The 27,606-nt window shown below is 42.3% G+C and overlaps 2 protein-coding genes across 5 annotated transcripts in view; one reads left to right on the top strand and one right to left on the bottom strand.

Moving 5' to 3' along the window:
* The window catches only part of Lrp6 (LDL receptor related protein 6), a 191,500-nt gene extending 172,862 nt beyond the window's left edge, over window positions 1–18,638 (top strand). Inside the window, exon 23 of the mRNA XM_048787197.1 lies at window positions 18,507–18,638. Coding sequence (XP_048643154.1) covers window positions 18,507–18,546 — 40 coding nt within the window. The 3' untranslated portion in view covers window positions 18,547–18,638. The remainder of the gene's footprint in view (window positions 1–18,506) is intronic.
* Window positions 3,426–26,196, bottom strand: Bcl2l14 (BCL2 like 14). 4 transcript variants are annotated; one of them, XM_048787198.1, is made up of 7 exons: window positions 25,794–26,190; window positions 18,494–18,932; window positions 14,296–14,421; window positions 14,200–14,253; window positions 11,677–11,747; window positions 8,213–8,479; window positions 3,426–4,186 (listed from the first exon to the last, which is right to left on the bottom strand). In XM_048787198.1, the coding sequence occupies exons 2-7, from the start codon at window positions 18,924–18,926 to the stop codon at window positions 4,148–4,150; spliced, it is 990 nt and encodes a 329-aa protein (XP_048643155.1). In that variant the 5' UTR covers window positions 18,927–18,932; window positions 25,794–26,190; the 3' UTR covers window positions 3,426–4,147. The 4 variants fall into 4 exon arrangements, with proteins under 4 accessions (XP_048643155.1, XP_015353657.1, XP_015353656.1 ...); XM_015498171.2 differs by having other exon boundaries at window positions 14,218–14,421; window positions 25,794–26,196; XM_015498170.2 differs by having other exon boundaries at window positions 14,200–14,421; window positions 25,854–26,192.
* Between the last annotated feature and the right edge of the window lie 1,410 nt (window positions 26,197–27,606).

The raw sequence follows: 27,606 nt of genomic DNA, 5'->3' as shown, positions 1-27,606 counted from the left end.
AATTTCGGATCTTCATTTTTGTTTGTTTGTTTTAGTCCTCCCCCCACCATCAATCAGGCTGGAGGTTTTATTGATCTACTAACAAATCAACTTTTTGTTTCATTGATTTTTCATAATCTGTTCCTTGATTCCCCTTTTTAACTTCCTTTCTTATACCTTTCTTGTGCTTTTTCTAGTTTAAATTGCAAGCTTAAGCTGGGTGCAGTGGCACATGCCTATAATCTCAGCAGTTTAGGAGGGTGAGACAGGAGGATCATGAGTTCAAAGGCAGCCTCAGCAACTTAGAGACGGCCTAAGCAACCAGCGAAACCCTCTCTCTAAATAAAATACAAAAAAGTGCTGGGGAGGTGGCTCAGTGGTTAAGTGCTCTGAGTTCAATCCCCAAATCCAAAATAAATAAATAAATTGCAAGCTTAAGTAATTAATGAATGACTGTCCTTTCCTAATATAGCTATTTACTGCATAAATTTCCCTCTGCTAAAGTACTAGTCTAGTGCCTGTAACAAATTCTGGTATGCTGCACTTTTCTTTTTTGTCTTTTCTTTTGGTACTTGGGATGCACCCAGGGCACTCCATCACTGAGCTACCTCCCCAGCCCCTTTTATGTTTTATTTTGAACAGGATTTTGCTAAGTTGTCCAGGCTGGGCTCAAACTTATGTCTTCCTGCTTCAACCTGCCCCATAGTTAGGATTACAGATGTGCACCACTGCACCTGGCTTCATCTTCATTTTTAAACCACTTTTTGCTGGGTATAGAATTCTGTGTTTAAAGGGGGGTTTACACACACACACACACACACACACACATATTAGAGAGGTTTACTCTATTTTCTTATATAGTCTCCCAAGAAGTTTGCTATCATTTGAGTTTTTGTTTTTCTGTATACAATATACCTTTTTCTCTGGGTATTTTTAAGATTTTTTCCCCCCTTGTCACTGATTTTGAGCAATTCTGATGTACCTAGGTGTCATTTTCAACATGTGTTTTGCGCTTGGCACTCACTCAGTTTTTGGGGTTCTGTGGATTTACAGTTTTCTGTGAGATCTGGAAACTTCACTCTGCTTACAAACACATTAGGCCATTAGAAGTCCTATGATTTGGGTTACAGCTCGGTGGTTGAGCACTTGCCTAGCCTATCCAAGGCCCTTGGTTCAGTCCCCAGGACCACATGAAGTCCTATAATTTACTGTTGCTTTGTTTTTTTTCCCCTGCTTTTATTTTGGATCTATTGCTATGTCTTCAAATTTACTTGTCTATTCTTCTGTAATGTCTAATCTGCTATTAATGCATCCCAGTGTACTTTCTTCTGAGATACTATAGACTTCAGCTCTGCAAGTGTGGTTTTAGTCATGTTTATAATGGGTACTTTACATATTCCGTCATTCCTCTGGCTTATTGAACACATGGACTACAGTTAACAGTTTTAGTGCCCTTATCTAATAATTTTATAAGTGGTGTTATTTCTAGAGTGGTTTTCTTGGTTTCTATGTCCCCACCTTTCTTCTTCTTTGGTGGTACTGGGGTTTGAAGCCAGAGCAAATGTTCATGCCCTGCAAATGTTCTACTAAACTACATCAGTAGCCTGATATCCCCCCTCATTATTAGGATCACATTTTCCTGCTTCTTTGCATTCCTTGTAATTTTTTATTATATGCCAGACATTGTGAGTTATCTGTTGGGTGTTGGATATTTTTGGCAATCCTATATAACTTATTAAATTTTGATATGTAATTGAGTTACTTGATAAATTTAATCCTTTCAATTTTGGTCTTAGTCTCTACTGAGCAGGCAGAAGAGTGTTTAAGACTAATTTTTTTTTTTTTTTTTTTTACATTTCTGAGGAGAAATTCTTTTTGAGTATTCAACACGTTGCTGAAATAGGTACTATTCCTGTGTAAGTTCGGAGAATATTCCTTTAAATATTCTCAGGAGGTTCTTTCCCAAGCCGTGGGTAATTTCTTCACATGCATATACTGATCAGTACTCACCTCTAGACTTAAAGGGAACCATCTTCAGGTCTGGAGTGTCATGTGCCAATCTTTTCTCCTTTATCTTCCCTGCACACATTGGCTGCTTTGGCCCTCCTGGACTCCCAGCTCTCCCTGCTCCACTGAGAAAGACTGCTGACCCCTGAGTGGGTTCCCCTCTCTCTAACATGGCCTGGAAACTGAATGCAATACTCTAGAACAAAAGTATGAGCTCAGTTGGTTTCTCACCTGTCCAGGACCAGTTCTTCATGGTAATGCCAGTGTCTTGAAAATTGTTGTTTCATTTATTTTGTCTGTTATTTAGTTGGTTCAAGAAGGAAATGAAATCTGATCACTACCACTTCATCTTAATTAGAAGCTGCAGATGATATTGGAAAGATTTGGAGAACTTGTAATGACTACGCATATCTTGGGCCATACTCCAGTCATATATTGATTTACAAGCAATAGAAGCAAGGCTAGGGTATGGTTCTGCAGTTATGTGCCAGAAATGTGCCTGGCATTAGATATACAAAGCTAAACTAGATATAATGCTGTTTATAAGAGTTTATAATCCTCTGAGAAAGACTGGGAAAAATCAGTTCTTGTGGTACATTTGTGTTAAGTATAACATATATATGCAGAGGGTTTTGGAACATTCATAGGAGGAAACTCATCCAAATAGAGCCCCCATGATATTATAGGCAGAGTTAGTAAATGGTTCAGGGGAGAAATTAAGTAGTAAATTTGGAAAGATGGGCTGGAGTCTTTTGGATTAGTGGCAGTAGGGGGAAAGGAGGCAGGCAGGCAAGGACATTCAAGCAGAGAGAACATCACTCATTCTGAAGGCTCCAAGTGCAAGGTTGCATACTGCATTTTGGAAATGGCAAATAGGTTGGCATGGTTAGATTAAAGGAGGAGAAGGAGAAGTCTTTGGTGTCTCCATCTGTAAATAGACTCCTTTATTCCTAACATTTGTGACTTTCACATGACAGAATAGAAGAATAACTCACTTCATTGTGATAAGTTATTGGAAACCAGCTTCCCCTTGAATCTGAAAGTATGTCTGATTGACTTATTTATTTATTTTTGTTTATCAGAGTTTTGTTAAGCATCTATTTTATGTCAGGTTGTATCATAGGTGCTTGAAATCCAGAAATGTGTAAGACCCTATAATATGATAGTATTTTTTAAAAGCATGACTTAAACACTATTGAACATATTTCACTTATTAAAAATCTTCATTCTGAACAGTATCCGTTTCAGAAAATCAGTGACTGCTTTGAGAGAAGAGTACATTTTTGGCTTAGTGGAGGACTCACACATATTAAGGAACATAAGCAATCACTTAACACTACCAAGGTCTGTTCCACTTTATGTAAATTAACTCATTCGATCTTCACAGAAACCCTAGTATCATTACTATTATTTTAACCAAAAAGACTCTTTCCACAGTAGTCTTTCTATGTATTTATTTTACCAGCTACTAATCATTATGCTACCACCAAGAATAATAAAGGAGGTTCCAGGGGCCTTGTGAAGTAGAGGTATATCAGGGAGATGCAGGTTGAAGGCCACGGCGATGGTGGTTTTGTTCTAAATTGAAGTCTTTCAAACTGCCAGAAAATGTTTTGAGAAAAGTGGCTCAAAAAGACATCTATAGCTGTATCTCCCCCAAACTAGTGGACACAGTAAATTTAAGAATTTCTTTCATCTATGTCTGCTAACACAAATAACAGCATCTTCCTAAAGGTAGGCTTGAAATGACATTTGTTAGACCATTCCAAGTGTAGTTTAAAAAATAAATAGTACTAGAAACTAAGAAGTAAACATGTGCATGATTTAGCATTTCACCCTTGTGAGGTCAGCAGACATCTCCAAAGGAGCTAACAGAAGCAGGAGGATGGTTTCCGTTCTGAATGTTTGAAAGCAGAATGACCACTTATCTTTATAGACTTCTTCCCACACTCAGTGAAGGACCTGAAAAACATCAACGTCAAAGCCCAAGACCATGCATCTGTGTCTTGTGAGCAAGAGAGGCCCAAGGCCTCTCCCCATGCCTTTTTGAGTCACAGGACTGCTGTTAACATTTTAATTTTTTCCTGTAGTCTCTGCTGAGACTGATGTGCACAGGACCACCATTGGACAATGAATATTCCAGGATGACAAATCTGATATTTCAGTCTACTTCTTCATGTGATATCCCAAGTATCTTTTCCTAGAAGAGGAAAAGAGAAATAAATTCTTAAAATTCCAAGTTTGATTCACCGTTGAAGTGAAAACATATGCTTGTTAACTCTGCTCTTATCCCAGGCATGACCTGAGGCTTGAAGACTATGTTCAGGTTGGGGGAGGGTTTGGAAAGGTGACAGACATCCTTGGTATGCCTGCAAGGAAAACATTAGCTAAGGTCTTATGTTACATATCCAGGGCTAACAGACTGGATCTTTTCTCCAAGATGGGAAGGCTTGAAGGCTGTTTTTAAAAATTCAACAAAGTACCAAAAGGTTCATGACTGTGAAGGTTGCAAACTTCTCCTTTTGAAGTGCTGCAGAAAGAAAAGAGGAGAGGTTGTGGACTGCAGGATAACAACATGAACGGTGCCCCCACCATGAGGAAAAAGAGGCCAGGAGTAAATTAAAATCTCACAGTCGCTTGATTAGCATGCTTTGGTGATGGAGTTGCTATACATTCATTTGGTTGATTCTTTTACTATTTCACAAGTATTGGTTGAATATCTATGATGTAAGTAAAATGATGTGAGCCATGGGAGATAAAAGGGGGTGTAAAACACATCATGCTGCCCTCATAGACTTATTTGTAGTTCAGTTGGGAAGATTAGATACCCTCCTAGGAAATGTGGGATGATCAGGTAGTTAGGAGCCCTGAGCTGCTAGTAGGCTTGGGTACAGGAAGAGTTCTCTTTCCTTCTCCACCACTGAGAGCCACCAAGATACTGGGGGCCAATCGTCCCCTGATCCCTGTCCAGCAAGAGGGAGCACAGGTCCACATCTCCTTCAGACCCTTATAGCTTATATCAGTTCATAGCTGCTCATAAAGATTCTTTTATAAACATCTTTTATTTTTTCAATCCGTTTCTGGCAGTTTGGAAAAATGAGTCCTTTCTCACACATTCTTTTTCTTCATTCTTCTAATTTCCACTTATATGTTCCAAATTAAACCTAACCATGGCCAAGAGTTAAGATTCAGGTTTCTGATATTCTGGATAAGTCATAAAATTTGGATGGAAAACTACAGAGGATAGAGAACTAACTAGTGCCATCAATTGTTAAAGCCTTGGGCAATCCTCTTTAGCATTTTTACTGAAGAATTTATTTTCTCTAACTACATCTGATTTTCTAACCCCAGAAGCCAAATTAAAATAATAAAAATACTTGTATTCACTTTTCTTTCCTTTTTTGATTACTAGAATGAGAACCACTATTTATAGTTACTGAAATAAAATTATACCACAAAATTTACCCTGCTAAAGTATATAATTTAGTTGCTTTCACTATATTCAGAATTGCATAACCATCACATCTGATTATAGAATATTTTCACCACTCCAAAAAGAAACTTCATGTCTGTTAGCAGTTACTCCCATTTCCTCATTCTCCGGCTCCTGGCAACAATCTACTTTTTTTCTCTATGAATTTGCCTGTTCTGGACATTTCCTGTAAATTGAATCATACAACATATGGTCTGACTTCTTTACTAACATGATGTTTTTAAGGCTCATATAAATAAATATATAAATATATATACATATTATATATACTATCAATATATGTCAATATTTTATTCCTTTTTATGGAAGAATCATATTGCACCATGTAGTTGTATTTTGTTCACCCATTCTTCATTGATTGGTTGATGGACATTTCGCATGTGTCTCCTTCTTGGTTATTATGAATAATCAATTCTGCAATGAATATTGGCGGACAAGTGTTATATAGAAATGTGTTTTCAGTTTTCTTGGTTATAGGAGTGCTATTGGCAACACTTTGTGTTTTTGTTTTTGTTTTCTCCTGTGGTACTGGGGGGATTGAACTCAGAGCATTGCACACATTCAGTATGTGCTCAGCTGCTGAGCCACACCCCAAGCCCCTCATAACTCTGTATTTAACATTTTGGAGATCTGACAAATTGTTTTCCAAAGAGGCTGCACCATTTTATAACTCAACCTGCAGTGTATGAGGGTTCCAGTTTCTCCACATCCTCACCAGCTTTTATTTGAGCCATCCTGGTGGGTAGAGATCATCATGGTTTTGATTTGCATTTCCCTACTGCTGAAATGAAGGTGTCAAGCATTTTTTGTGTGCTTATTGACCACTTATATATCTTCTTTGGAGAAATGTCTATGTAAATCAATGGCCAAATTTTTAAAAATTGGATTACTTTTTGTTGTTGAATTGGAAAAGCTGATTACATTTTCTGAATATATCATTACTAAAATATGATTTGTAAGTATTTCTTTTCTCTTTACTGTGGGGTTTCGTTTCTTGGTTTTTTTTTTTTTTTTTGTAGTTCTAGAAATGGAACCCAAGGCCTCACATATGCTAGGCAAATGCTCTACAATTGAGCTACACCGCCCAGTTCTGATTTTTCATTTTGCTGGTGGTAGAGGCCTTGGAAGCTACCAAAATGAAACCCAATTTTTTGTTGTTGTTGTTACTGTTGTTGTACTTTTGGTGTTCAACCACTGTTTGTTTTGTAATACTGCGGATTGGGCTGGGAGGGCACTCTGCCACCACGCTATGCCCCCTCCTTTTTTCTTTTTGAGACAGGGTTTTTACTAAATTACCCAGGCTGGCCTTCAAATTGCAATCCTCCTGCCTCAGACTCCTGAGTAGCTGGGATTACAGGCCTGTGCCACAGCATCCAGCCCACTAATTTTTTAAAAATGGAACTTTTATGACATTTCAGCAGCATTAATGAGTCAAATAGACTTATGAGAGGTGGCCTGTGAATCCAATTGATACTTATCATTTCTTCACAGAAATATAGTAATAGGACCAATAATGATTTAAAAATGAATGCCTGAAACATGGTTGGGAATTTGATTGTTGTATATTACTGTCGTGCAGCCATGAAGTGTTATAGCCAGAGACTGATGAGGCCACAGTTAGTGTGGTCAGGAAAACTTTGGGGTAGAGGAGGGACTTGAAGGGATCCAGAGAGGAAGATCAGGGAGAACCAAAGTCTTGTCAAGGAATCTGTACTCCTTTCAGAATGGGTTAAGGCAGCTTGGATTTACAATGCATAAGGGGGTTAGTTGTTCAAATCAGCCGCTTAAGTGTTATATTTGATAACACTTATGTGTGTATAGTGCAAAAATGGAAGATAGAAAGGAACAGTAGACTAGGTGGGCAGCCACCGAAGACCATAGTGGGCACTTTAGCCCTGTAGGCAAGATCAACTGCACTTTTCTTCCAATACCCAAGAGACTAAGTCTGTTTGGAGGTCCCAGGGTCACTGTGAGCATGCCTAGTGTGAACTCAAGCTTCCTGTGGTCCCTGGACCATTCTCATGGAAGGAGGACTAATGATAATGTGGAGCAAAGTCCTGTCCTCCTGGGCCTCTGGGATCAAAGGTTCTGGGATACAGCAATGGGTAGCATTTAAACATGACCATTTTAAGGAGATCTCAGGGATAAAGGATGGAGGAGGAGAAGATGTCTGTTTTGATTGATATTGGATAAGTAAAAATAGATGAAAGTTTAACTTTTGCCTTTTGGTTTGTATCTCAATGTCCCTGTCAAAGTGAGTGGGTCAAAGCAGCGATGACAAAATACCGTGACCTCTGAATCTCTGCATGAGGATTAGCCCCCACAGTCTGTATCAGGGAGCGTGAGGCTCCATCTCTCTACCCTTGTCTCACTGCCAGACTTCCGCTGCCTTCAGAATTTGTGAAAACAGAAATTACATCTATCTAAACATTTAATATCTCAGCATCTCCTCATTTCCTGCTTTATCTGACCAGTCTCTTGGCACCCCCTGCCCACCCCCCACATACCCTGAGAGAACTCAGTAAATATTTATGGTTGATGAAGATAATCACTAAAAGTATGTTTCCATCAATGGCGTATATCTCTTGCCACTCAAGTGTCCTAAATCCATGAGAACTGCTTCACAGATGTGTTCCCTTCGCTTTAAAAACAAACCAAAACAAAAAGAACCTTTTCCATCTCATTCCTTCTGAGTTCATAGAAGAATCATTTTTTAAATAGAAATGCACTTACCCATCCACCATGCTGCTGAACCCAGGGTGAGAAGTTCTCTTTCAGGTACTTGGTTCCGAAGCCCAGCACCCTGTTCATTGGGTGGTTGTCAATGGCTGTGAGCTTGCCTATGGCGTCTATTGCAAGGGCAGCCTTGAAGCCCTGTGCCTTTACTTCTGATTCTCCTCTGGTGTCCACATTCCCTAAGAACTGGTCTGTGATAGTCTTGAAAACAGAGTAGGTCATAATACCGTGGAGGCTGCTCGGCAAAGTCTTGTCTTTCTTCAACTGTGTAGGAGAGGAGAAGCAGTCACTAAAGCGGCAACTTGGCTCACTGAAGCAGACAGAGGGCTACTCTCTAGCTTCAATGTGGGCCACTAAAGAAACCAATGGAAAGAGCATCGAGTCTGGTCTCAATCATGGCACAATGTCCTACGGAACCAGACAAAGGCATGGATCTGCTTTGTGGATTCATTTCATCTGGACAAAGAAGTGATAAAATTGAACAGTCCATTCATTCAACATTTAACAATATTTCCCGAGCACTTACAGTGGACAGGGACCATGGAGAGCTCAGGCCTTTACTTGGGGGACTATAAAACAATGGTAAGTGCTTTACTAGAGGTAAAATAATGAACAGGATTTGAAGCTCAGAAATTGCTATGCAATTTTGGGGAAGTTACTAACCTTTCAGGTTTAGTTTTGACATCTCTAAACCAGGATGATGATAGCACCTATAACACAGGGTAACTGAGTAGGACACTTAGCATAGTGCTGGATGTGGAGCAAGGGCTTTGGAAATTATCTTTGTGTGTGTGTGTGTGTGTGTGTGAGAGAGAGAGAGAGAGAGAGAGAGAGAGAGAGAGAGAGAGAGAGAAGAGACACAGAGAGAGACTGGGGATTACACATGTCTGGCAAGTGCTCTAACACTGAGCTATGCCCCCAGACTTTTTTAAATTTTTCATTTATTTAGCAGTACTGGGATTGAACTCAGGTGCACTCCACCACTGAACTATATTCACAGCCTTTTTATTTATTTATTTTTAGTTTTTATTTTGAGATAAGGTCTTGCTAACTTGCTGAAGTTCTTAATAAGCTGCCGAGGCTGACCTCAAACTTGTGATCCTCCTGTCTCAGCTTTGAGAATAGCTGGAATTACAGGTAATGTACCAACATGCCAAGCCAATCATTTTTCAGGATTCTGTGGGAGCTGGGGGTTTCAGGAAGCCTCCCTGAAGTACACATGTTCACTTAAAAAATCGAATCCATTGGTTCCTTTCCCAGTTTTCTACCTCCCACCATTCCTACAGCCTAGTATCTCTGTGCTTCACCTCCTGCAATGTCTGTTAGTATGATGATTGCCAAGTGAAAACAGAGATTTCTCAATAAGCAGACACTAAATGCTTATTTGAAAATCCTCTAGTTCTGTCCTTGAGGAATGGCACATTAAATAGATTTTCAGCAAATATTTAACAGGGATAGTTGGGGAATGAGTCAGATGCTATATGAAGATTTTGGTAGATAGTGTTCTTTACCTGAGCCAAGCTCTCCTCCCAACTTCAGAGACACAGGGTCCTATTTGAGTTATAAATCTGAGCAGGAATGACCAACTTCCTACCCAAAGAAAGGACTCTTCTTTAGTGGCCCAATCAAAGAAGTGAGGCTCAAAACCTTAGCCAGCACCTGGAAGTCTGAAGTCTGCCGGGACAGTAAAAGAATCAGATGCCAGAAAGAAAACATCTTCTGCAGAGCACCTCCCCTGTTCTGTCCCCTCTCAGTCACACCTGGCCCTGGCCTCTCAGGAGAGCTTCTTTGCAGATGCTCTGCAGCCAGGGCTGGTCGCCCCTGCTCAGTGTCAGTTTCCCACCATACAGTGGGAACTCACGGCCACATAAAACAAGGTCACACCTACCTTATGTTCCCACCAAAGTCTTCAATTGGGTAAACATGCCAAGGGAATAAGAACCAAAGTTTCTAAATAAATAATGTAAAATACCACCAAAGAAGATAAAACATCAGGCAAAGCGAGGTTTCTGACCGTGGGAATTTATGGGATGGAAAGGAAAGCCTCTTCCTTCCTAACCAGAAGGGTTACCTTCACACCACCCCTCCCTGACCTTAGCTTGGCTACTGCAAATCTCTGCCTTCAGAAGCAGGAAGAGGAGGTGGCCAAGTCAGAGTTTCAGGGTTGTAAAAACCTCTGGGGTAAAAGAGCCTTCCTAGTTCAGGTCTGAACTGCTGACTAGTTTTTGGCACCCACTTGCAATTCTAGTGACAATATCATTCTTTCACAGGCAGCCCTTGACCCAGAGGGGTGGCCTTGAGAACCAAAAAAATTCTTCCAATGGAAAGAAATCAATTGCCCCATAACTTCTGTATCCATAATGCTGGCTCTGGAGAAACTCAAGTTGTGCTCCAATCATGTATCACGTTCCAGTCCCTGCTTCCTTTGCATGTGCCCACCTCACCATGTGGCCCTGGAGCTCACACACACACAGTTCTTTTTTCTTTAGCTTGATACATCTGGTTTTCATTCTGCAACTTTCACTACCCCTGTTTTTCATTCTGTACCATCTCCCAGGCCCTTCACCCTCATGGTCATCATCCTCTGGGCACAGTTCTGACAAAGCTTATGAGAAGAGCTGTTAACATGCAGTGACTGAGTAGGGTGGCCCACTAATTCCTGCTGTCTCCCACTACTGCAGAAGCTGCCTTGGGCCTGACTTCCTCCCCATAGATCCTGGCAAAACAAAGGCAAACATCTACAGGCCAGATCCTGATTGACAGCCCCTACAGATGATGCATTAGCTTGGGGGAAATGGATACAGAAGAGATGGCGTTCTTAAGAGAAGCTCTGTGATTACACTGGGGTGTGTGTGTAGGGGGGAGGGGATTGTCATCTCCTTTCTCTGAAAGCAACTCTCACAGTTTCCTGATTAGAAAGATGGTTCTCAACTTGGAAATGGCAGGAAGTCTATAAGTTCTCCAAGTGGTACTATCCTGCTTCCCTGGCCAAATGGCTAGGGGAAGACTATAAGCAGACAACAAATAGTTCAGCAACTGTAGGGGAGATGATTTCAGAAGTCTTCAGCCTTTGGTCCCCTGTGGAACATAGATATCCAGGCTGCAGGGCAAATGGGAGAGTCTAAACAGCACTGAGGATCAGTTACATGGGGAATGAGATTAATAATCCTATTCAGCAAATTTTAATTTACTGGTGTTTTTTTTCTTGCAATAACACAGCTACTTTTCTAGTTTCCAAAAATTCCAGGGAGGCTCCAGAAAGTTTACTTATGTTTTCCAAAGTGATTCATTTTTGAGATGCAGCCAGCATGAATGTGGACTCCAAGGGAAATAAAATTTAGGACTAAGTGGAAACCAGAACTTTGAAAAGGAATAAGGTTACAACCTGGAGTACAGTTCTATTCTTGTTGCACTGGTACATGGAAGAGAAAGAAATCTCATTAGTTCAAGGTACTTCATACCTCTCTGTCCAACTGATCTCCTGAAAATTTCAGCAGCTCAACAATTTTGGATATTATTTGGTCTTCTCCATCTGTTGAGGGGAAAATGGCAGTTATTTCTTTCAAGAAAAGCACAAAATAGGGACTGGGGATATAACTCAATTGCTAGAATGCTTGCTTCACATGTACAAGCCCTTGGGTTCAATCCCCAGCACCACATAAAATAAAAAAAAATTTTTAAAAAGGAAGAGAAAAGCACAAAATAATCTTAAATTTTCCCAGTGGCGATGCTTGTGGCTTGGTTTAGAATCAAGGAAGAGGAGTGCTTTCTAATTCCTAGCTAATAAATTTTACCTTGCTTCTTCTAATCAGACACAAACCATCTGAGAGACTCTTCTATAGTCCTTTCTTTCCTTGCCCACTAGCCCCTCCCCACCCCTCTGACTGTAAGAATGTTGTTGAAGATATCAGTTTCATATACATGATCCTATGAAGATATTAGAAAAAATTTCCCTCTGGTTTTTATTTTGGTTTTATTATTTTATGTATTTTTTGGTGCTGGAGATCAAACCCAGGGCCTCATGCAAGTTAGACAAGCAGTCTACCACTGACCTACACCCCAGCCGTCCCTCTGGTCTGTAGCCTTTCTTTAGCAATGATGTTTTTCCTTATGGACACCACAGATTACATACTTGATCATATTTTCACCTTTGTATCATCTACCAGGAAGAGCCAAATTTGTAGCTCAGATCTAACGGAAGATAAAAATCTTCTGTCCTACATTTTGGGATTAACCTAATTCCTAAACCCATCTTATTTTCCTACTTTTGTTTTCTCCTTATATTCTCTTTGAAATTTGATTGATTTTTAACTGACTGGAATATAAACATGATATGCCATGTCTCTACAACGAGGTGGGATAAAATAAATGAAATTAATAAATCCTCCCATCCCCAAGTCTCCAGTGGTAAATAGACTGAAAATGGCTATCATTTTGCATAGCGTACAAGTTGGAACCAGGAAAGCAGACTGATTTTTCTTGTCTCACAACTTGCTAACAAACATGATGAGAAAAGTCATTGTAGGTGTGGCATGGTGGCACATGCCTATAATCCCAGGGACTCAGAAGACTGAGGCAGGAGGGTCACAAGTTTGAGGCCAGCCTCAGCAATTTAATGAGGCCCTGTCTCAAAATAAAAAAATAAAATGGTTGGGGGGTGTAGCTCAGTGGTAGAGCATTTGCTTTGCACGTGTGAGGTCCTGGGGTCTTGACCCCAAGTACAGAAGAAAAAAAAAAAAAGAAAGCAAAGAAAATAGTCATTGGTATAGAATAAAATCCAAACAGAGAAAGGCCAGTTAGTGAGAGAACAGTATTTCTTACTTATAGCCCAAATCTGAGGTCACAGAATTCACATTTGTCCACTTATTAAGAGGATAAGAGAAGAGAGGTCAGGGAATTGGTGTGGCCAGTCTGGTGAAGGGAGAGGGGAGCAGGACACCTGGGGCTCACATTACTTGAGAGCAGCAAGAGCAGACTGTTCAGTCTGGTGCTGCCTTCCTCTGGGAAGGCTGCTCTGAGAGAGCCCTGGATTCTTCCCTGGGGAGGAAGAGCACCTTTGCTTCAGCTTGGTTTAGGAGATCACTTCCCATCACTTCCTACACTTGAGATAGCCATAAAGTGTCGACATTTTCTTTTGGGCAGATTCAGAGGGCTCTTCCTCTCCTCCAACTCCTCACTCAAAGCCTCAGTGGCAGTGTGTGTGTGCCCCACAGTAGAGCAGAAGGTGGACAAAGCCACTGCTGTGTGCCAGCAATTGCAAGGAGACCTTCTGCCTTGATCTTGAAGGTGCCTCCAACCCAGGAGCCACCTCTGCCTCACAGCCTCCACTGGAGGTGCTGGGGAGGAAATCACAGGAGAGGAACATAGTTGGTAAGGAAAGGCAGGAACGAGCTTTTCTTCCTGTGGCACTTGGTCCTTCTCTCCTTAATTCTCCCCTCAGAGTCCCCAGTTGCCATAAGTCTCATGGGGCCTACAGCCCTAGCTACAGCTATTGCTATGGTTTTGGTGACAACTGACCTAGTCTGGTCACTACTTCTCAGTTTTGCTTCATGTTCTTCACCAGACCTGCTATTTGACAGACCCCTGCTTTTCCCTAGGATCCCAAAGCAATATTTAAATCTCTGGGTTGATGTTCCAACTCTATCCAGTGCAAACTGGTCCAGAGCCATTGGTAACAGGATCCAATCTAATAAGGCATCCCACATCTCCCAGGACAAGGTTGAACGCACACTTCGTGTTTCCTCCTCTTTCACTGCAGGAGACTTTTTGACTCAGCAGTGAGCTCTGCATGTTGGTTCATCATGTTGGTGTAGTCCCCGTGCCTTGGGCAGTTCTCAAACTATAGCTCAGTGCCTAGAGCATGTTGCTGGCAGGTCTGCTGAGACTTGCAAGTTTCAGAGCGCTGAGCTAAACAAACACATGAATACTTGTATACCTCTGCCTGGCACACTCACCCAACACAAACACATGGAAGGAAGATTTACCTTGCTTAGAACTTGTACCTGTAACTTTTAAGCTTTCTTTTTGGGTACGAGGACCCTGTAGCACAAATTTTAAGCTTTCTTTTTGGGTACGAGGACCCTGCAGCACAATTTTATCTTTGAATTCCAAGCCTCCTCCCCGGAGGTGGGTCCTTTCTGATGGTGGCCAGGAGTGAACAATGTCAGCCACTCGGTTGGCAATGGAAGCAACTTTGGGGTCCACATCTGAAACAAGAGAAAATGGGGCTGAGTGGCCTTTCCCAGAATGTCATCTGGCTCGTTGGTATGCAGTTTCCTGGAATGAAGAGGTCACCCCAGAATGAGAAGAAATTGCCCAGGAGTGAGAGAGAGAAAGAGAGAGAGAGAGAGAGAGAGAGAGAGAGAGAGAGAGAAGGGATCATTCTTCAGAAACAGCTGGCAGTTGCCTGGCAGAAGCTGGGATGCAGGAGGAGTATTCAGAAGAATGATTGTCCCCTTGTAACAATTACCTATTTGTATCTCATTCTGACGTTTTCCAAATTATGGTCCCCTTTCCCCTTTGCAAAGGAAGACACACAAAAGGAAATGTTTTAATGCAATGCTCATTATGATTTTATTTTTATTCCTTATTTTGTTTTGATTTGGGAAATATCCCAGATGTTAGGCCATATTCATCACCTAAATTCATTATTAAATAAACACTTAATTCCACCTGCTCGTATGATCACACGTCTTTCCTCCATGTCCACTGGGAAGCATTCAATTAACGCTTATAGGTAAACAAGGATACACAGAGTAAGACCCATCCTTCAAGAATTTATAATCCACGAAAAGGGTTGCGCATTTGCACGCAGAGGTATAGAATAAAGCATTTGGGAACAGGAAAGTTTACATGGCATTGACCCCCTGAATGTTGTAGCCGGCCAAAGACAAGTCAGCTTTGTACCTGGTTTGGGATGGGGTAGAGCGTGGTGGGCAGGTACATGGCTAACTTGTTGGGTAGTAAACTTTTCCTTATTGATGTGTCACTAAGTTCTTAACTGGTAGAAGCTTGCACAGGCTCTGTCTTTGGTGCCATATGGAGCAGCTGAGTTGTATCATGTCTTATTTGAAAAATAACACTAGCTTATTCACAAGACTTGAAGATAGTAGTAATGGAGTAGAGTTTTGGCCAGAAGATTGATATACCCAGGGGAAATCCTAGACTCTGTAAATCATGATAGATAAGAGACAAGGCCTAAGTCCTGGGAGGAATGTGTCATAAGAGAAACAGGCAGGGCTGCCAAGACAATGTCCAATCCTCTGTCCCTGGCATTCTTCCCTAGCATGAGAGCTTCAGCACCCTCATTTGCCTTCACTAGCCACTCACCAAAGGACCATGGAGATAATGCTCTATCTATCAAGCCTCTATCTGGACACCTGGCTTAAAAATGTGGTATTCCTCATGCTCAAATCACAGGGTTCAAAAACTGGTAAGGAGTGAACTAGAGAGAAGTCAAGGGTAAAAGGGTCAATGCTCTTCCTTCTCATTTTAACAACCAAACCAAATGTACTTCCCATTTTAAAATCACCTTATTGCAGCCAAACTAACCTCCTCCTCCACACTGGATACCATGGCCCCTGACAAGGAAATGGCAAGAAGCTGATTTCCCAAGCTAAGTGTGCAGTCTTATCAGGAGGTGAGACAGGACAGCTTAACATGTGCTCCCTCTGTTACCTTGCACAGCCTATCTAGGGGTATCAGTGTGTGATTCTCCCACCTGAAGTCACCCTGTGTCCATCTTCACGCTGAGGGGGCCAGGCTGATGAAGAGCCTCAAAGGCTGTTCCTCATCACTTTTAGCACAACCAGAGTAATCTCAATTTCACCAGCAGGCATAGGAGTACCCTGTGCCTATTAGACTAACCTGTAGCTAGTGTGCTCATTTCTGTGGATCTGTGAACATGAGTGGGGGATGCAGAGGAAATATGTTCAGATCAAGTTAGATGAAAACTTTCTCAGATGGACTAGCTAACATTCCCATCCAGAATACCTTCACTTTAAAAAAAAAATGAAGGGAGGAAAGATTCTAGATATGGTCCTATCGGATAAGTAAGGAATATTGGATGGGGGTGAGGAGAAGACAGAAAGTCTGTCCATCCTCGAACGTCTATTTTGGGGGATATTGTGGGGCCAAGAAGAGCAGAGAGCAGGATTTGGAAGGTGCTTCTCAGTCCTTGAAAGGCAGCTGTGGTACCCAGCTCAAACAAATATATCCTGGCCTTCCTTGCAGCAGGGGGTGATAAATGAGATATAAGGAGAAGTTTCAAGAAGGCTCTCTGAATTATCTAGCTGAATTATCTAGAAATTAGGCACCTGGGACCTTCCCTTGTTTCCTTTTTCTTCCTGTTTAAAATGTAGATAGACTGGTTGAGATCTGAGCAGCTACTTTGGAAGTCACTAGCTGAGGCGGGGCAGAATTCCTAGGAATCCCTAATGACTTCGTGGAGCAGCCGTATCAGATTTGGGCCTCCACGCTTTGGTCTTCTTTTATGGGAAAGAAAAGTAAACCTCTATGTTATCTAAGCCATAGTTGTGTGGATTTTCCACTCTATCTTGCTGAACATAATCTTTTTAAAAAAAATATTTATTTTTTAGTTGTAGTTGGACATAATACCTTTATTTTATTTATTTATTTTTACGTGGTACTGAGGATTGAACCCAGGGTCTTACGCATGCTAGGCAAGCGCTCTACCGCTGAGCCACAACCCCAGCCCTGAACCTAATTTTAACTATAACAGTCCACATAAGAAATCAGAGCTGTAGAGAAACAAGATTCACAAGTCATAGAACCTGGGCTGATAGGTTAAGATACGTGTTAACTTCCATTTCTCTACTTCTTGAGAACTCTCACCAGAACATTTTGGTCTTGGGATATACCTCACTGTTGCCACTAAAGATTGGATCTGAGTACTGGAGGCAGCACAAGGTTATGTTGTAGCCTTTAGTTAAAAGAACCAGGTGAAACTAAGCTCTGCCTGATGTGTGGCAACACAGAAACAGAATGTGAAGCTCCCTTGGGTCACACCCAGTAAAACCAACACAATTAACATAAAAACCACATAATTAACTAAACAAGAAAGGGAGGAGAGAGAAAAGGGAGAAGAGAAGATGAGCTGTACATAAGTGTTTAAAGCAAAGTTTCCTTAGGAGGTGTGTGTGTGTGTGTGTGTGTGTGTGTATTTTAGCCATAGATACTATTCAGCTTGTAAACCCTCTGCTTTTTAAATTTTTTATTCTTAATCTCAAATAAAAGTTAACTTTATTAACCTTCCCCCTCCCCCCCAAAAAAGCAAAGAAGCTGCTTTTGAAACTTCAGAAAATTAAACAAGGGCATGTGATTCTTTAGTAAATACCAAAACACAAAATGTCATTTATCCCAGGAAATGTCTAAGGATGAAAGTCTGTGGAGACCTTTGGTCTCTAGCACAATCCACATGGTAGGCCTGAAGGCCTTTCTGTCTGCTGCAGAGTTCAGACCTACACACACACACACACACACACACACACACTGGTCCAGTAGAGTCACGGTTGCCACCCTCAGCTGCACAGAGTGCAGAGCGCAGATGCCCTGCTCTGAAGGTTAAACAAAGGCCTAAGGATGACCTCTGAGAGGTCCAGGTTCTGCATTTCCTTTGGCCAGGCCCTCATATTACCTGTGCAAAAAGGTCCCCCATACAGTCCTGACCCTGATCTTCCCTGGTCTAGGCGTCTACAAGTCTAACAGGAAGTGGACATTTCCCTGATCCTAACAGGTTTTCTCAAGCTGTTCACTTGTGGGCTGATTCTCCAAGAAAATCAGGACAGTCATATTTTAAAAATGAGACATTACTGCCACCTGTTGACTCTTTATCAACAAGTTACCCAGGGCAATCAAACCTTGCAGGAGGGGGCTTTCTGTTAAAGTGTGGGCATCTTTGCAGATGGAAACACTGTGCAGAGCCCAAGAGGTCAGCTGACTTGGGAAGGGAGGCAGCCTCGGCCCCTGGCCAGGGCTCTTCCCTGTGGCTGTGTGGCTCAGGGGATTAGGCATTTGAGCAGCAAGCTTATTAACTGACAGTGGAGCCAGGAAACCAGTCCCGGCACTCTTCACTGCCATCTTCTTCCTTTCGTGCAGTCTCGAGCAGAGTGGGGCAATTATTACTGAATACTACCCAACTGGAAAGTTGCGGCAGGAGTGCCCCAAGGCCTGTCTCTCCCACATGGGAGAGATGAGTTGTTGTGCACATACAGAGGGGAAAAATTTGGGTGTGGGAGAGAAAAAGTTCCTGAAGCTTACCTCCATTATCCAGGTGCCGTTCCACACTGGAAAGAGACCGGGACCACTGCTGACCGTGGATACCATCCTGAGATGCCACTTCCACGAGGCCCTGAAAACAGAACTGAGGTGAACTCTGTGGACTCTCCTCCTTCTCCGTTACTCCAAAGAGAGTTTTCCAAGAAGACTTTTTCTTGCCAAGCTGTATGGGTTTCTCACTCGATGAAGATTGTCTGCAAGGCCATGGCATCTGGGTCCATGACTCCGCTGCCCAACTCCCCAGTCCCTTCTGGGACAAACTTCTTGTTCTTGGCAGCTTGGGTGAGAAGACAGCAGGGGCACTCTTGAGGACATGGTGTTTGGTGTAGAATGCCAGGATTTTGAATTCTATGCTGTTTGGGTCATCATCATCCAGGGGGATGTCTTCTAGGTCACAGGTGCTGGTGCTGCACATGGTGGGCTGTAACGACAAAGTCCACATGTTTCCTTCTATGTGTGGTGACATTAATTCTTTGTAGGGTAAGAGAGAGGGTGAAAACAATATACACTTCCTGTGCACCTATTCTGTTTTGCTGGGCAGCCAGGGATAAAGCAGAGATGGAATAGCCACAGTCTGACTGTGGTGGGAACAGAGAGATGAGCATTGATTCCAAAGGAAGAGAATGAGATAAGAGCTGTAATGAAGACTGTGGGTAGCCCAGCACATCTGGTAGAGGCAGGTCAGCTTCAAACAGAGGAGCCAGTAAGGGCTTCTTGAAAGATGGAAGGTTTAGACAGGTGGGCTAAGAACTGAATGCACAGGGAGTAGAGTGGGGGACTTGAGGATATGTTTGAAGACTAGTGGGAGGATGGCAGGCATCAGGAGGGGATGCTTGGGCATAGTGGAGGGAAGATAAATCAGGACTGGATTATGGAGGCCTTTGAACATCAGCAGAACAGCTTTGCATTTTCTCATGTTAATCAGTACCTTTCAAAAGCAGCCATAGGGCTGAGGAAGGGGGGATAGGTCTTTTGGGAGAGGATGGATGAGCAAAGGGGGAGGCCAGTTAATGTCTGAGCCCACTGACCCTTCCCGTCCTCTTTCCTTTGTCCTGTGCTCTCTGCTTTAGTTTGTCTAGGTTTGCTGCTATTTCTTGCTCTATTTGGAATTCCATGTAAGATTTCATCTCATAAAAGCATCTTCTTGTTGTTGTTGTTGTTATTATTGCAAATTTGAAAAGAACTGATGCAGGCAATGGAGAGCTTTCCATTGTCATTGTTTTGGTGGGAGAGTGATTTGTCCACAGGCATGCTTTATAAACATGGAACAAGCTCTAAATGGCAGGAATGGAAGTGTTTCATCTTGATTTCCATCCAAATAATTAGAGATAATGAACTGATTTTTTTTCAATTTTTTCCTGGTCAAGTTTTCATAAAGTGATTCCTTTCTAGTTTCCTGCTAGGAAAACATTTCTTTTTTGCTAATAATCTTCTTTGCTTTTTTCTGTTATAGGTTAAGGACTACATTTACCTTTTTGTCTCTAATGCTAGAAAGCTCAGTCCTACTTGTCTGTCACTGGGTTAAAATTCACAGCCAGTAGATATATTGGAAAACAACTCAGGCTTTCAGTCCAATAGTCTTGAGTTCAAATCCTGGCCATGCCAGTGATACCTTTCTGACCTAGGGTGGATTACTTCATCTCCCTGAACTTGAGCTGTCTGTAGGTAAATTGTAAATCATAATAGTCATCTTGCAGGGATATTGTGAGGGTACAGGATAATGCATGAGAAGTCTTGGCACAGAACCTTGCTCAAAAGTGGTAGCTGTTACTTTATTCTACTATAATCATGCATGCATCAATTAATGACAGGAATGTGTTTTGAGAAACACATTGTTAGGTGATTTCATTGTTGTGTGAATGCGGTATGCTTTTATGCAAACTAAGAGGGCTATGACGTTACTTGGCAATATAATCTTATGGGACCATCCACATATCTAGGTCCATGTGAACCAACATGTCCTGATGTGGCACATGACTGTGGAACTGTCATACCAGGCCCTCTGGCTCTGTCACTGGCATGACTTTGACCCAGGTTCCCTTCTCTTACTGCACCTACTGATCTTTTGGTATGATGGTAAATAAGCTGTAGTGATACTGATGGGATGTACTGGCAGGCCCCTCCTTTTCCCCCCCTGTACCCTGTCATACCAGGACCAATCTGTAAAGGAACAGGACAGTAACTGCAGACCAGGTTTGAAGTGGTGTGATGTGGTACAGAAAAATTGGATAGGTGTCTGTAGGACCACAGCCAGGGTCCTACGGCTTCTAACTTGCTATGTCCCTGGGCATGTCAATCGCCTTGGTACTTGGTTTACATATAGACTGAGAATATTCTCTAGTTCTGCTATTTGAAGGAGTTACAGGGGCTGGAATATCTTCCCTGCAGATCTGCGGATGCTTCCTCTTCCCATCGTGGTTTCTCTTCCTGTATTTGAAAGAGGCTCTTGCTGGCTGAAATAGGAGCTGTTCATCTGAGGAACAGCTCCTTCACGGGGCCCTGAGAAAGCAATGGTACCTGGCTAGGTGAATTCTGATGGAAGTGAGGTTGGGGAGCTGCAGGGGGCTGTGCTAAAGTGTCAGGTGAAGATGCAGGGGAAGAAATGGATTTCCCAATGCAGCAGTGGGCAGAGTTGCAGAACCCAACACACCTACTACACTTGCAGACAAATTTGCACAACTTCTCGCAAGCACTACAGACCTGCCTCAGGTAAGTGAGTGTAAGCTTGTGTAATACTTGAGGAATGTGACATGAATGGGGACCATAGCCTCCTTCTTCCTCCTCTTCTGTTTCTTCACATTTATGACCTATTGCAACACTTGACAATCTGTCTTCCCTTGACTCTCCCAATTTCCCACTTGTATTAGGTGAACTTTGGCTCTGTCACTTCAGTGTCTCAAAAAACATGCTCCTTTCTCCTTTTCCACCTCTGCCCCTCCTCCCACAGGTACCTTTTACAGGTCAGCTGGTCTCCCTCTTCTAGCCTGTAGCCTGGTCCTGACTTTGTCACACATTTGTGTTCCTACACACTCAGTCCTACTTCCCTGTTCCAGACCACCATCGTCTCTGACCTGGAACACTGCAAGATCTTTTTTTCCCCCTCCTGTCCTTCCTCCAACCCAGACTCCATCAGCAGCCAAATGATCTCTTGAAAATATACAGGATAAAGTCTGGATCATATCAACAACACCTGAACCCAATGACCAATCTTCTCTTTGCTGAAGGTGAGACAACTATTTCGTGCCCACCCTTACGTGATGCAAAAAAAAGTTAGATCTGAATTATTCAAGCATTTAGATGAAAGTAAAGTTTGCAGAAAATGCAGGGGGTAGAGGAATAAACTGATGACATAAAGAAGCAATGGTACAAATTCTGGATATGGTAAATTCTACAAGATGAATGAACTAATTTCTTCAGCAAATATATAGCACATGCACACACATACAATCACACACAAGGGGAGAGGGGAACTGTTATAGACTAAAAGAGACTTAAGAAACTTATCAGTCACACACAACAAATGGTCCTTCTTTAGATTTAAATTCAAACCTATTTACCATGCAATGGTACAGATGTTTTTGAGACAATAGGGGAGATCTGAATATGTGTGTTTTAGATGGTTCTGAGGAAATCTCAATAATCTTGTTAAATGTTTTTCAAAAGTATTTATTTGAAAAAGTCTATACATTTGTAAGCATATATATTCCATATGCATATATGATAAGAGCATATTTACTGCAAAATATGAAGACACTTTGGCTGACTTTCCCAGAACCTAGTATTGCACTGGACATATAGCAGGTGCTCAATAAATAGTTGATGAATGAGTGAATGAATGATTATAGGGCTTCCAGGTGAAACACAGGATATCTGGTCCAATTTGAAATTGAACAAATAAATTTTATAAGTAACAAGTAAATTTTAGTATATACATGTCCCAAATAAAATATTATATTAAACTAAAAAATAAAAATTTGTTATGTACCTGAAATTCAAACTTAACGGGGAGCCTTGTATTTTTATTTGTTAACTCTGAAAACCCTGTGAATGAAGGATGTGCTGAGAAATCCCGAGATCTGTGGTATGAATAAAGTGGATTGAGGGTTGAGACGGAGGAACTGAAAACAAGCAAGATAATCAGCTGAAAACAAATTGAGGCTGCAGTGGGTTCAGTGGTCACAAGGATGAGCAGCAGGTTCAGTGGGCAGGAGGCTGAGCCCAGGCAAAAGACCAGAACTGGAATTTCTCAAGGCAGGATTCATGGGGTTTTTAATATGATGCTTCCTTTTAAATTGGGTATCTCCAGACATAGTAGGCAGGAAGTACACTCTGGTCCTGTAGGAGGAATGTCCTTGGGTAGGAAGGGTGAGCCCTTGTCTTGAGTGTGTGTTGTTAGTGGAGAGAGGAAGGGTCTGGCTTCTTTGAGAAATAAGTTTGCTAAATGCTGATTCAGGAGCAGCATCAGAAGTGGGGGGACTGCAGGGCATAGTGGTGCACATCTATAATCCCAGCTATTTAGGAGGCTGAAGCAGGAGGATCACAAGTTCCAGGCCAGCCAGGGCAATTTATAGAGATCCTTTATCAAAATTAAAAATGAAAAGGTCTGGGGAATGTAGCTCAGTGGCAGAGCACCCCTGGGTTTAATCTCCAGTACAAAAAAAAAAAGTTGGTGGGAGCCACTAAGGACAAAATGGTGCTTGTGGTTCTTTCACTTCGTAAATGAGAATCTGGTGTTTTATGGGCTAGAAAGGAACTGAAGACTTGGCCCGATCAACTGGCAAAGCCAAGAGTGAGAGAAGCAGAAAGGAAGGCAACACTTGCTCAGGACATGGATGCAGAATGTGGCCGTAGAATGAGGGAGGAGGGACAGGACGCTGTGACCAGAGCCTGGAATGTACAAGAGTAAATAGAACAATGCAGACATAAAGATATTAATGTGTAAGATACTTCAAGTGTATTGAAGAAGGGTAAACGAGCGCTCCTGCTTAATTGATAGCTAAGTCTTACTTTAAAGCAGCAGTGAGCAAGTCAGTTTATAACATATTTGATTCAACCTGCTCTCAGCAACTCCTGAGGACATTTCACTTTACAGAAGTCCAACTTCTGGACTTAAGGAATCATAAACTATAAATGAACCCTGAGCACTGGTTCAGAATCTGGGAGATTTCACTTCCTACATAAGGCCTGTGAGGCTTATGCTAACTCTGACTCAGAGACCCAACCCTACTTATAACACCTTACATCTATATACTTTCTCCTTATCAGTAACAAACCCACACTTTCTTTTTCTTTTTCTTTTTTTTTTTGTGGGGGGTGGGTACTGGGGATTGAACCCAGGGCTTTAACCAGTGAGCACATTCTAGCCCTTTATTTTCGATTTTGAGACAGAGTCTCTCTAAGTTGCTTACGACCGCTAAGTTGCTGAGGCTGGCTTTGAACTTGCAATTCTCCTGCCTCAGCCTCTGGAGAAACTGGAATTACAGGCATGTGCCACTGTGCCTGGATCTAAAAACCACTCTCCAGAAGCCAAGGTCACAGAGCTTCTTTTGTTGAACTTTTTTCCTTTCTGAGGACTCTTCCTTCCAACCTGTTAATGGCTAAGGCCCCAGTGTCTTCCCATCTCAGCATGTCCTTGGGGAACACCACTGTATGGCTTGCACCAAGCTTCCCCTGAGAAAACCTAACTGAAGGGAACCTCTAAGCTCTGGGGATTGCCAGACACACTTTGGGATTTTTCTACCTCTGTGGAGATTGGATTTCCCTTCCCTTCCCATGGTGGGTAACAGATGAGCACACAGAGGAAATGACAACTGAGGCCCCCATGACAACCTATTGCCCCAATTATGCTGGAGTTTGGACCTACCTTTGGTTCTCTTCACCTCTGCCTGTCTCAGATGTGGGGGACATGGAGACCCTTTGGGTGGCAGGCCCAGCAAAAGAACTGACTTCCATCTGCCCTGAACATGCAGCTGGGAATTGAGTGTAACTCAGGGTGTCCATGCTGTTTCCCATGGGAGGTTCCTATCCTAAATCATAAGTTGCATCTGTCCAGTTGCCTTGAGCCCCGTCCTCAGCACCCTGGGCCCTTCTGACCTGTGGAGGCTGGCTGCCCTCCTCCCTTTCCCTCACTCTAGAACTCTCCAGGCCTTCATTCCTTTCTGCCTTGTTTGCCATCTCAAAGTATGACATGTTCTTTAATCCTGAAGGTGAAATGAGGAATAAGGCAAAATGCCTTAACTTCCTGCCCTAGAAGCTAAGCTCAATGCCTTAACTTCTTGCAACTGAAGCTAAATACAAAGAAGCTAAACGAAGCCTCAGGTCACATTCATCACACAGAAGGAGCTCACTGTGTGAAAGGGAACTCAGGGAGGAGGGAGCTTTCTCCAGGGTCAGCAGATGGATCTCCCATTTCATCTGAGCCTTGTATTCAAGGAAGTCCTTCGGGACTGCCAGGACTAGGATGAGTACCCAGGTCCCCTTAAGGTACTCGTCCCTGCTCCAGGGGAGGGGTCAGCCAGGCAGCAGCACCCAGCCACTGACCAACTCTCAGTCCTCATGTACCTTGTTATAAACACAATGAAAGAGGACAGCATAATGTGAAAAAGGACTGAACTAGCCAGGTGCCCTGGTGTACACCTGTAATCCTAGTGGCTGGGGAGGCCGAGACAGGAGTTCAAAGACAGCCTTAGCAAAAGCGAGGTGCTAAGCAACTCAGTGAGATCCTATTCCTAAATAAAATACAAAATAGGGCTGGGAATGTGGCTCAGTGGTTGAGTGCCCCTGAGTTCAATCCCCGGTACCCCTCCCCCCTCAAAAAAGGGACTCAACTGGTAGCATATTATTAATTAAACTATTTAAAACTCTCTCCTGAGGACATTTCATTTTATAGAAACCCAACTTCTGGACTTAAGGAAACATAAACTATAAATGAACCCTGAGCACTGGTTCAGAACCTGGAAGATTCCTACAAAAGGCCTGTGAGGCTTATGCTAACTCTGACTCAGAGACTCCAACCCTACTCCTAACACCTCACATCTATATATTTTGAATGAAGCAAAGAGAAATGAAAGAGAAACCTTCATGACTGACCTTTCTCATGCTTCCTGGAAACCCCATTAACTAGATTTTCAATGTCATTTTGATTCCTGAGACAGACATAATAACTTTGTAATAAAGCCAGTCAATCACTCCCTGAGTTCTGCCTTCTTTGGCAAACCAGGGCTGAAGCCCCACCTGTCCCCCTGAGAAGGCTGAGCAGGAGACTGCTGCCTCCTGCTGTTACCTGGTCTGGAAGCTGTCAGCGGTGGCAGCAGGGCAGGTGGCAGTGTGGCTATTTCTATACCTGAGTCTCTCTCCACAAAGCTTAAGAGGAAACAACTCTGCACAGGTCTTCTTAGCTTCTCCTTTAGAAAGGCTTATGTGACTTAAAGCTCCAGGCAGCAGCCTCTTCAGGTTTAGGATGAAAGGCTGAAGGGAAGTTTGGGGAAGAGAGCCACTTCCTTATTAAACCCCGCCCTCAGCCTTTTCACCCAAGGAGCACCAACCTTTGCTTATGTCATTTGACTCCAAAAGGAATTTCTGTATCCTTTACCAGACACTTTGGTTGCCAATAGAAACAACGAGGGAGGTGGTGCTTTCCTAATACTTTATTCTCTTATGGTTTCATCGGTTTAATAAATACCTACTGACCACACCTAGAATGCCACAGGTACTGTTCACACAATTAATCTTAACCCCAGCGAGGGGTAGGTGTTGGTATTCCTATTTTCCAAATGAGGTTAACTGAGGCTCAGAGAGGTAAAGAATCTGTTGGGGATCCCTGTCACTGAAGTTGAGATCCAAATCCTGGTCTTTCTGGCTTTACATGATATTATGTTACCTTCTCCTGTGAAAGTCAAAAATTGTACCAAATGGATCCACTGGAAAAGCTTTAAAAACTAATCTAATCTCAGCCATAGTAAAAGCTACCCAAACTCATTTAGGGACAATATATCACTATTTGAGTGATTGAATTCTGTATGTATGTGAAACAAGAAACACTTAAATATGGGTTAACCCTCTATCCAGATTCTTAACTGAAATAGATGTTTACGCCATCCTTGTGATCATGAAACCTTGAGCATGCTGACCGAAATGTGAAGATAAAGGAAGTGTGAGTGGTGAAAGGGGAATTCAGGCTATTTTCATCAAAGTAGGGGAAGAACTGGTCATTTAGATATTAGGCAAACTGACCCACGAGAGACGAACAGATGGTCATTATGGGAAAGATTGTTGATGACTCAGAAGTGAATTTTCCCCAGCAAAGTAATATTTATTGAACATAACGTGCACCAGTATGGTCAACTTAGGTATTAAAGAAATATTAAAAATGGCTTTTCTCTTTAAACAAATTCACAATCAGAGGTGGGGTGTAGTTGAGTGGTAGGGTGCTTGCCTAGCATACATGAGGCCCTGGGTTGGATCCCTAGCACCAAACAAAACGAAAAAAAACCTCCCCAAACCTATAGTCTTTTTTTTTTTTTTTTTTTTGCAGGAGGATAAAATAGTGTGTATTTATTTGAACAGTTCAAGTATAATGAAATGAGTGTAGTCAATAATTAAAACACATAGGATGGACTACAGTTGTTACTGGGTTCAGAATTAGGTAATCAAATGACTCTGGTTGTAGAAACTGGTAGGAATTCCAAAGGTCTTGGCACAGCAGCCATGAACATGAGGAAGGGGCAATCACCACAAGACAGTGAGCTCCGTGAGGGTGGCCCTGTCTTGTTCACCTTCATATTTCCCATGCTTAATAAGCTGGCACACTACAGTGATCAAACTCAACAAGCCATGTTATGCATTTAAAAACCTAAAACAAAAATGACTTTTCTCCTGATCTTAAAAATATACATTGTATCATAGAAAACTTGCAAAACCTAAAACAGCAAACATAATAGGATTACCACAATCCATCCATTCATTCATTTGATGATGAATACTGTTTAAAATGTGGTATACTTCTTTGTTTCCATGACAGAGAGACTGGCTAGCAGGTGCTGGCTGTCCTGCCTGTGGCCCTTCTTCATGCTGCCCCTGCAGGTGTTCGGAATACC

This window comes from Marmota marmota, unplaced genomic scaffold (assembly GCF_001458135.2).
Source record: "Marmota marmota marmota unplaced genomic scaffold, marMar, whole genome shotgun sequence".
Lineage (NCBI taxonomy): Eukaryota > Metazoa > Chordata > Mammalia > Rodentia > Sciuridae > Marmota > Marmota marmota.
The sequence above is the reverse complement of the archived record's forward strand: the minus strand, read 5'-3'. Positions and strand labels throughout refer to the sequence as shown.

Bases quoted from the DNA above. Each gene is read 5' to 3' on its own strand.
- Bcl2l14 (XM_015498170.2), bottom strand. From the start codon at position 18,926: ATGTGCAGCACCAGCACCTGTGACCTAGAAGACATCCCCCTGGATGAT. The intron at 14,422-18,493 runs GTAAGCTTCAGG...CTCTTGTTTCAG, and splicing joins ACGGCACCTGGATAATGGAG to ATGTGGACCCCAAAGTTGCT. The intron at 4,187-8,212 runs GTAAGTGCATTT...TTCCTCTTCTAG, and splicing joins TTCAGCAGCATGGTGGATGG to GAAAAGATACTTGGGATATC.